Source organism: Saccostrea cucullata, unplaced genomic scaffold, assembly GCF_032062105.1.
Source record: "Saccostrea cucullata isolate Sc308-1 unplaced genomic scaffold, CSIRO_AGI_Scuc_v1 ctg9758, whole genome shotgun sequence".
NCBI classification, from domain to species: domain Eukaryota; kingdom Metazoa; phylum Mollusca; class Bivalvia; order Ostreida; family Ostreidae; genus Saccostrea; species Saccostrea cuccullata.
In genome coordinates, this window is record NW_026931027.1 from 36,095 (window position 1) to 46,697 (window position 10,603).

Genomic DNA, 10,603 nt, shown 5'->3' on the forward strand with positions numbered 1-10,603 from the left:
AATGTATTTTATTTTGGATATGCAATGCAGTTTTTTATATATTGATATACTTTAATATGAATGTACAGAAACTTTAATCGCTGACATACCTTAACGCTATCTCGTCTGGAGTTTATCTTTACAGTCACAGGTGTTTTATTTTTAAGTTGGTTATAAGAATTGTACATTTAAAGGTATATTATTAAGTTTCGTCTATAAAGGACATGAATATAAAGAAAATAAAACCTCGATCAAAAAAAAAAAATGAAGAAGGCGATGTTCATAGATACATGTTCTCCTTCACTGTTCAGATGATGTCGACTGTATGACAGTTTATGGCGAAGGTTAAAGTTTTTCAAATGCTAGTCAATCTTCAAGGTTGTATGATTAAATAAAAATTTTAATTTACCCCTCCCAAGGCCTTCCCCACAAAGGAATTGTGTCAGTGAATAAACTTGTAAAATATGAAAGCCAAAGCACCATGCATTCAAAAGTTATGATGAAGATTATTATAGTATACAAGGAAGACATAAAAAATACAAACGAAAAATATAAAAGCTCTAACGCCAACTATTTTTAACTTATGGCAGAATTTTTCAAACTCCAATGTCAAGGTCAATGGGTCTATTTTATAGGTATCCAAAGGCAAATCTTTTCACAATATCAAACGAGTCTGAGCTCAAGGAAGACGCCATGGCTAATTAATTATCTTATGTTACAAAGAGGCGTGAGGCTGAAAATGTGTAATTTCTAGAGTTTGTAAAATCAGTTGTCAAAAAATGCGACAAATTCTACTCAAAGATGGCATATCTGGTTAAAAAAGGGGGAGGGGTCTCTTCCTTTTTGAAAAGAAACTCAAACGTTTTTAGCCAATTATATCTTTTACAGCTGAAGAGATCTCAGCGAACTAAAGAAAAGTTTGACCCATGTTAAAACAATTTTAGAAAAAATTCTACAAAGCAAAGCTTTCATAGTTCAACAAGTCAAAAGTATTGAGCCCAGCGCGGAGAGACTTTAATCTTCCTCATATTTCCTGTGGAAAGTAGCGCCTATCATGTTTTTTTTGGAAATGCAGCAGGTCAATTGACGCCTCCATTCTTTGTATATCCTGAACCAAACCTAAAAGGATATAATCCTATGAACGGATCTTTTAGGGCTCTTAGGGCTCTCAGATAGCAGATATAAACAGATATAAACACCCAAAGGTTAGATGGATAGATCAACATTCTCACAATTTATTAACCACTTCATCAACACCCCCTTAAATGAGCGATCGGCAACGCTGATGCGATCGGCAACGCTGATGCGATCGGCAACACTGATCAAAACATTGAAGAAGAAAGTATCGTAGGGGGTACGGTTAAACAGCTTTGTATGTGCTGATGTGCAACCGGCTGTAAATATAACCAAAAGAGATTTAATTAAAGTAATTACCTACAGTTTAGTATTCATCGAAAGTACATTTGTTAAACAGTTTCTGCGCAAATGTTATCGATCAAATCGACAACTTTCCAAACATCAAATTTCCATGCTCTAAAATAGTTTATGTTATATACCAACATTGCAGGTTATCATGTAACGATTCTTGGAAGGATGAACATATAGCATAATATTTTTTAGAATTGAAACTTTATACACTATCCTCAAGAGAACGTCTAACTGGAAAATCTGACAATCGCGAGGCGATAGTCCACGACATGCATCTTTTTTTAAAAGGAAATTATAACGAATCGTAAAAAGGACGAAAAATAGCACAAATCTGAGGAAAAAAATTCTTTTTGAAGTGTCTATTTCGATATAAAAATTAAAATATATATGAATTTACATTTTAATTAGGCAGTCAAAAGGCACGTACATTATCGAAGAGGAAGAAGTTAAGACATCTCTGGATATCAGCACCCCTAGACTAACAAAGAAGACTGACTATTATGTTGCTGTTGTGTCCCTTGTATAAGCTGAAAGCATGATGTTTCCAAAGACAGCAAAGATTTCAAAACCAAAAGGGCAATTAATTATAGACTTACTACCTGAAAATCTAACATCTTTTGAAAGCATAAGCCATTAATCCTTAAAAGAACTTGAAAAGAATTACAAACTTTTTCAGGAGGGAAATCTTACGTACCAGAAAAAAAATTACTAAATTGGCAAGTCTGAAAATAAAAACAGTTTTGCCTAAAAGTGAAAAAAGAAGCCCACCCCAAAGCAACTGTGACATCCAAATATGAGAGCAGTGAGGAAGAGCTTGACTTAAGTGAAGAAAGTACCAATGACGCATGATGTCAGGCTTGCCACAATACAGAAGAAACAGTGGGTATAGAACACTTTTTGATTCAGTGTGATGAATGTATAGTTGGATGCACACTAAATGTTTGGCAGTAGAAATTCAATTTGAAAACACCTTGCAGGGCTACCAATTGGACAAGTGCCAAGAAACTTGTCTCGCTTCATATCAGAAGGAAAGTAATAGCTGAAACCACAGGTAAACCAGTCAAAAGGTTCAGTTATGGGCCTTTACCAATTGCAGTGGATTATCTCATTTTTATTACAATCTCAGATTATCACTTGTCACTTACATTTTTGGCATCATTGTTCTATGTATCACAAATTTTTGTCCCATTTATAGCTTAAAGATTTAGGTATAGTTGGTTTAATATCGAGTATTTTGCTGCCAATGAACCATTGTGAGTCTATTTATAAATATTCATATCTACTCTAGTGTGTAATCAATGAGAATAAAATTATTCTTATTATAAAAAAAAAATAACCCAATCCTTATGTTTACAATTTAAAAGCATCGTGAAATGGCTTAGACGTTTGTATTACATACATATTGAAGCAGAATTATTTTCTTTGTCTGACTCACGCAATTAGTTTAAATGCAAACCTTTTGAAGGTAGATGTATATATAAAACTTATGTTTCATATTTCTTTTTATTTTGAAAGAGCTTTAATAGGCACTCTTACTACTTTACTCATGATACGTACTAGACATTCTTTGGGAAACAAAATGACGCTGAATTATTTTCTCTGTTTGACTCACGCAATAAATGTCAAATCATAATTTTGAAGGCAGATGTATATAAAACAAGGCTTTTGTACTTTTCTTTTCTTTGGTTACATGAATACATTTCTTGCATCAAAAGGAAATATGTTAAGAGACGAATAAATAGGTTATTATCCTATAATCAGATCTGTTTGCAAAACTGTCCCAAGTCAGCCATTTTGGGGATTTCCAAAACAGGAAGTAAATTTATTGGGGTCATTTTAAGCAAAAATGTCTATCCTGATGACACCCGAACGTAGGTAAGCTTTCACGTTTTTACAAAATATCAAAAATTTTTTAACTTTTTCATAGGCTGTTTGATGATTAAACTGTAGAAAGTCAAGAGGAATGTGCATTTTCATCAATTTAATTTTTTTTCTCTTTTAAAAAGAATATAGTTAATAATAATTTTTTTTTTCTTTTGAGCAAAATAGAAATTTGCTAAATAAAGTTTTTGTTTTGTTTATTGTGTGGAACCACTTAATTGAACTAAATACTTTTCTTATTGTCATTCATCGATAAATCAACAAGGGTTATTTATGGTCTAATAGTTCCATGGTTTATCAAATTATTTAAACTGAACAAAATGGAATGATCTGATATCGTAACAAAGAAGGGGTATTAGGTCGTGGATCATTAAATAAAAAAGGATGCGTAGACTGCTACAACGGATTAATTTATTTTTTGATTGTCAGACACTTTTGGAAAGGTAGAATTTATTAAATAAAATAATGTTAAGTAAACCTGTTTCTAGAAATGAAAGGGGATAAAGGTTTTAAGTGGGCTATTGATAGTTCTATATAGATTAAAATGTAAAATTAAATTAAATTTCTAGGTGACTGGATTTTATCGATGCACGGAACAGCTTATAAATAAACATTTTCCAAATATATTGCTTTATCAATTCTTAAAAGCCAACAAAGAGAATAATTTACCGCAAATAAATGTGCATCAATTGAAATTTTAAAAGTTATGAATATATTGTAAAGGAAAAGTTAGTTAATGTAATGCTACGCATGGGAATCTTTTCACGCACTGATCAAAACGGGTTTAACGTGTTCCTTTGTGAATGGGATTATTTTCGTTATAAACTTCCTTTATGTTGATATATTCAGTTTTGCCATGAATTTCATGATGTTCTCCGAAATCCCCTTTCTACTTATTTAATTAGAGTGTTCTAATGAATACTTTATTTTTGTAATTATCACAGGCGTCGGAACCGGGGGCCCCCTCCACTTTTTTTGCAAATATATACATTATATAGAAATTGAAAATTGGGGGTTATCTTTTTTGATGGTTTAGCCCCCCCCCCCCAACACTTTTAATCAGCCCCCCTCCACACTTTCGATTTGCTTCCGACGCCTATGATTAAAAAATGTTTAAATCCCATCGATATTATAAACCTTTTGGTAAACTATCACATTCATAGTGATATTAAATATGTGATTTCTGAATAAACTCTTTGCAGAGTCCAGTTTATTTTTCTGAACTATTTTGTCAAAAATACTAACGAATCTTGCTCGAAAGGTCCACATACAAAACAAAATACGCATAAAAAGGAGTCCTTAGTTAGGTTAAATTGTATCTTTAACGATCATATATTTGTCATTTGTATTTGTTAACTGGGTCATCTAGATCTGGTATTTACGTTAAGAATGAAATACATGTCCCATAAACTGCTTTAACCTTGGAGGGTAGTTCATCCTTATATTAAGTCTAATGCTATTTGTCTTTTAATTCTTTAAACCATGATCATGATAAACAACTAGACAAAATATTTTAATACAGTTATATCCCAAACTCTGTAGTACATTTTAGCACTTCACGACCTATCACAACCTATTACAGACTTTGTTTTTTTTTCCAAACAGCTATTGTTAAAACTAATACTTCTATGTGCACAAGAAAGCTTGGATATATTGCTACATGTACAATTTCTTTAATTAATGAACAAATATAATTTATTCATGACACATTTAACAAAAATATTTTGTTTTAGATTATTACAGACTGATCAATTAACTACAGTATTAAAAAATGTTTTATAAACATCTATGCATCGTAAGTTGAAACAATCTCGTATTCATGATAGCATCACTGTGATTATAAAGTCGACTACCCATATTCTACTACAATGGGATATTTATTAATGAAAAGATGTATGCTGTGAAATATCTTTCTTTGAAATTTATATACCTCTATATAACTAGCTGTTTGTGGAGAGGTAGGAATAATACAATTTCGATTGTAGCATGAGGACAATTACTTTGTATCTCTTCCTGACGTCGTTGTTGCTGGGGTTAACCGTTTCACAGGATGCCCAATCCCTGACCGGTCTCACTTTTTCAAATGAGCTTAAAAGAATGGATAGACACGGAATTGGGGCTCCAAATCTGCAGGTTTAAGTGTTTTTTTTGGTTAAATTGTCCTTTCACTTTCTTCTCATATCACTCAACACATGACTACTGAAATGACAGTTTAAGTCTCCAGCAAGTTTTAAGAATGAAAGAATATTTTGTTTATCATATGTTAAGGTTTTTTTTATTTATTGTGTAGGAGTATTACGATAGTCTGATATATGATAAAGCTACAGACACAGGCGCAGAGATAGTACAAAAGGTAAGAAAATGGATAACTTGGTGACGTGCAGTGTAAAGAAATTTACATTTAAATTTTTGACACATTTTATTCTTATTTGCTGCACACTTGAAACGAATGATCATTTAAAATGGTTAATTAAAGTCAGCTTCTGGTGACATATAAAGGTTGCATTACAATATTAAATTCTGCCGTGTATATTCTATATAAAATAACTTTCTTCGAGTTGATGGTTTTTAATCAAAACAAAGTTAAGTTCCTTTTGTGTTACGACCACTTGGTGTTTAAGATATTAAATAAGTATAAAATAAATTTATTCCTTTCACTTTCAGATGGCCAATAATTTAGGAAAAATGTTTGAAACATTGACAAACCAACTTCAGAAAGTAAAAACTGCAATAGAACTGGAATACGAACATTTCTCTTCATCTGATTCGGAGATTTTTCCTCAATGTTGCACAATAACTGGCAATTACAACCCTAAGTTTAGAACAAAAGTGAGTGGATGATTAATCAGGCTATTTCTTGTATTTATATTTAATTGATGGCTTTATTTGTATCCACTGATATTGTTTTTGGTTTCCTTTGGCTACGTTTAAGTTTATAATAGTTGCATTGACTTTTAAACTAGCTCTATCCAATTTGTCATTGTAAGCCATCTGTAACTCCACATAAGGAAGAAATATTGAAATTCAACAGTTTCATGGTTCTTCAATCAGCTGAAATTGCATGATTGATTGTACATTGTTTAACGTTCCTCTCGAGAATTTTTCACTCATATGCAGACGCCACCACTTGCCGGTGGAGAGCTGCAAATTTTGTCCTATACTCGGCACGCAGGGCCATTGGGCAGGATGGGATCTTTTTTCGTGCCAGCACCTACAGCGACACGGGACCTCGGTTTATACGGTCTCATCTGAAGGACCGGTCTCCATGTCCCACAGTGGGATTCTAACCCGCGACAATTTCATAATATTATGCTGTCTTTCACATATGAATAATTAAACAAGAGGTTCATGGGCGACAATGCTCATCGGAGTCAATATAGCCTAATTATTCAAGCCGCATATATTTTCCTTCGTTTTCCATATAAAACTTTGATAACTTTTGTGGGCCCCTACCCCCGGGGTCATGATTAGATACAGAGCACATTTCTTGAGGTCCCTTATACATATACATCATACTATGGCCAACCATGGCTTTGCCGTTCTTGATAAAATTATTTTTTGTCGCCTGCGGAGCAGAGCGGCACTAAGGAATCACTTTACCCGGTGTCTGTTTGTCTGTCTGTCCGCCTGTCACACCTTGTATCTCAAGAACTGTAAGAGATATGGACTTAATATTATGCAAATGTACTGCTTTGCACTACCGCATTAGTAAAATGCCATGGTTACCGACCTCGTGACCCTTAACCTTTTCCTTTAACCTACTTTACTAAAAATTGAAAAGTGCCAATATACAGCATATTTTTGACATTTCAGAGGTAATTCTATGCTATTTAGCATGAGCACTGTTTGTCATACACATTAAATGAAAAATGTTAGCGTTACAATTCACTTGACAATGACCTACTTTACAAAGAATACCCCGGAATATTTAATTTAAGACTTTTGAATTTTGAGTGGTGGGTGTTGATAATTGATATCTATACATGTTTATAAGCTCATAATACTGTTTTTTGAAACTGTATGATATTCTGAAACCACACAAACTGATATTTAAACATTATGAAAATACCTCGAGATCAGAATACCACAAGGTATCTTGTAGAGCGACAACTGGTGTAAACACTTTGAAACACGTATTAACACGTGTAAAATGATAAATAGTTATTTATAATGATTTCATTTTAATTATTCACTTGAGGGTTGGGTATCATAGTTTTTAGCTCTACTGGTCAGAGACCAGAAGAGCTTATGCGATAGTAATGCGTCCGTCGTCCGTCCGTCTGTCTGTCTGTCTGTAAACAATTTTTCAAAATGCTACTCCTCCTACAGTTTTGATCTGATTTCAATATATCTTGGCATTAAGTAGATTACACTAAGATACATAATTCTGTGTATCGGTTTTTGATTTCGACGAACGGTGTTGGCGTTGTTACTAAAAATAGAAATTTCTGTGAAATTCTTTCAAAGTATGCTACTCCTCCTACAGTTTTGGTCTGACTTCAATATAACTTTGCACACAAGTAGAATACACTAAGGTACATAATTCTGTGTATCGGATTTTGATTTCGACGAACGGTGTTGGCATTGTTACTAAAAATAGAAATTTCTGTGAAATTCTTTGAAAATGCTACTCCTCCTACAAATTTAGTCTGATTTCAATATAACTTGGCACACAAGTAGACTACACTAAGATACATAATTCTGTTTATCGGTTTTTAATTTCGACGAACGATGTTGGCGTTGTTACCAAAAATAGAAATTTCTGTGAAATTCTTTCAAAATGCTACTCCTCCTACATTTTTGATCTGACTTCAGTATAACTTGGCACACAAGTAGACTACACTAAGATACATAATTCTTTATATCCGTTTTTGACTTCAATGAACATTATTACCTTGGTTAATAAAAATAGCAATTTCTGTTACTCTCAAATTTGCTACTTCAAATACAGTTTTAGTCTGATTATAATATAATGTGACTTGCAAGTAGACTACACTAAGAACATAAAGAGACTTATTCAAGGATCATTATTCTCTTTTTTGCCTGTGTAAATTTTCAATTCCCAACTGCTTAAGTACTTTCCTCTTCCTTCGCTATAAGTACAAACCAGTAGAGCTTCAGTCTCGACAGAGACTTCTGGTTTGACTGACGGACTCAATCGCAGTCATATACTATGTGTGGATGTTTTTTGTGCATTTATGAACTATCATGCTAGATTTTATGGGGTTTTTTCGTTGCAAGAAATACTGTATATGCTAGTAGCATACCACTGACCACTCTTAGATTTAGTTACATGTTCATGCTTTCCTTGGAACACTCATGTTGCTATATATTTCGATGTAAAATAAAAATAATTCACCTATTGTCGCCCCATCCTACCTCCTGTGACATAATCTGAACAAACTTCTAACTTTCAACTTTTTTGGTCCAATGGTTCCTGAGAAAAAGATTTTGTTAAGTCTTTAAATTTTCTTGTTAGAAACAACCAAGCAAATGTTTAAATTTTGATTTTCTTTTCTTTTAACTCAGGTTTCCAAAAGCAGTGCATGTATATCAAAGTTAACAAGCTCTGATCATTTTCCAAACCAAAAAATCGAAACCGTTATGAAGGAGAACTATCAGCGGAATCCTAATATGCTCTGGCAGTACTTCGGCGGAAGTGATGGAACATTCTTAATCTACCCGTCTCATGGTTTTAGCCCCAATTGTTTCTCATACGATCCAAGATTTCGGTACGTCTTATATGGTTACTGTCAGATTTTATATATTTTGAAGTAACTAGTTAAAAGTAAATATAAAATTTACGCACAGTAGATTTTTTAATCAAGAATTTTTCTTTTTACTGCCCTACTAATGTAAAATCATGATATTACTTTGATTTAAAAAAAATTAACATAATTAACTTTCATTTATCATAAAGTCGTCCGCGTGGCACGCAGTGGTTAGAGAGTCTGTTCTAGAGTCGCGAAGTAAGAGTTCATACTAACGAATCCCACTGTGGGATGTGGAAGCCGGTCTTTCAGATGAGAACGTGTTTAAACCAAGGTCCCGTGTTGCAGTAGGTGCTGGCACGAAAATGATCCCTCACTGCAAAAATTTGCAGTTCTCCACCGATAAGTTGCAGCACCTTCGTATAAAGGGACGTTAAACAACTTACAAACAAACAAATACTTGTCATAAACGCTATCAAAAGAATGTTAGATTTCATTAAAAATTATTTATGCATTCCTTAAGGTCAGATGACACGTTCCTCAAAAATATATAACTTTTCCTAAGTATTTGTCATTGAAGTATAGGTACTTAAACAACACTGAACAAGTTTTCTATAAAAAAAATTAGGATACCTTACCAGGCATTTGGACAAGATACTACAGGGTCATATTTCTTATATAACCCTGATGGGCAATCTTCTGAATGGCCTTTATCACAATTTGGGTGTACTTATATTTAAAAACATTTTGAAAACAATGTAGAAATTAGAAGAGAATGGCAAATACATGTATGAATATTTTTATACATAATAGCAAGAGATTCAAAATATAAACTAGTATTTGTGGAACGTAAGTGTCGTCTGGCCTTAAATGGAAATATGTAAGAAGCTCTGCATCATCGTCCTTTACACCCTGTGGTGTGAAAGGCAACAACAAACTTCCTTCACTCTTGTCTATTCTTGGCCAGCCTTGTCAATGATCCCCAGGTCTGGTGCGTTGCTTTTATCTCGCCTTCAGCTGTCCTTCGTCATGATGTTTTAGGCCTCTCACTCTTTCTTTTGCCCTCTGGTGTCCAATGCAGTGCTATTCTAGTTGTTGACTAGTGGTCTTTTCGGAGAACATGTCCAATCCATCTCCATCGGCGTTTGGTTATGTTGGTACTCATGTTCTCTTGTTTGCATCTACTGGCAGGTCTTCATTTGTTACCTTCTCGGACCAGAAAACCCTGATTATTCGGCGGAGGCAGGTGGTATGGAAGGATCGTAGTTTTCCAAGATCTGTCTGTGTTATTCTCCAGCACTCCGATCCATAAAGGAGAGTTGATACAACACAGCTCTGGTAAAGCTTCAGCTTGGTGCTGGTGCTGTACTGTGCAAACCTCCAGATGTTATTCATTTCCCTAAATACTCTCCTGTTCAAAATACATAAAGGACTTTAAATTAATTCTAGTTACTGTTTCAAGCCTTTTTCTATGCTCTTATCATGTGATAATTGTATTAGATAATCTTTTCACCTGATGTCTCTTAATTTTATATGAAAACTTATTATGTCCTTCAGCAGTGTGCTACAATAGACCCTTTTCCCATGACATATTTTGCCTAGGA

The 10,603-nt window shown here is 33.7% G+C and overlaps 1 protein-coding gene across 1 annotated transcript; it reads left to right on the forward strand.

The window, feature by feature from the left end:
* Positions 1-3,253: 3,253 nt before the first annotated feature.
* On the forward strand, positions 3,254-9,020 carry LOC134231073 (VWFA and cache domain-containing protein 1-like; the record flags this gene model as incomplete). The annotated part of the gene is made up of 5 exons (XM_062712972.1): positions 3,254-3,282; positions 5,274-5,421; positions 5,579-5,641; positions 5,953-6,117; positions 8,818-9,020. Coding segments are annotated over exons 1-5 (608 nt in total), but the record flags the coding sequence as incomplete, so codon positions are not given.
* Positions 9,021-10,603: the final 1,583 nt, after the last annotated feature.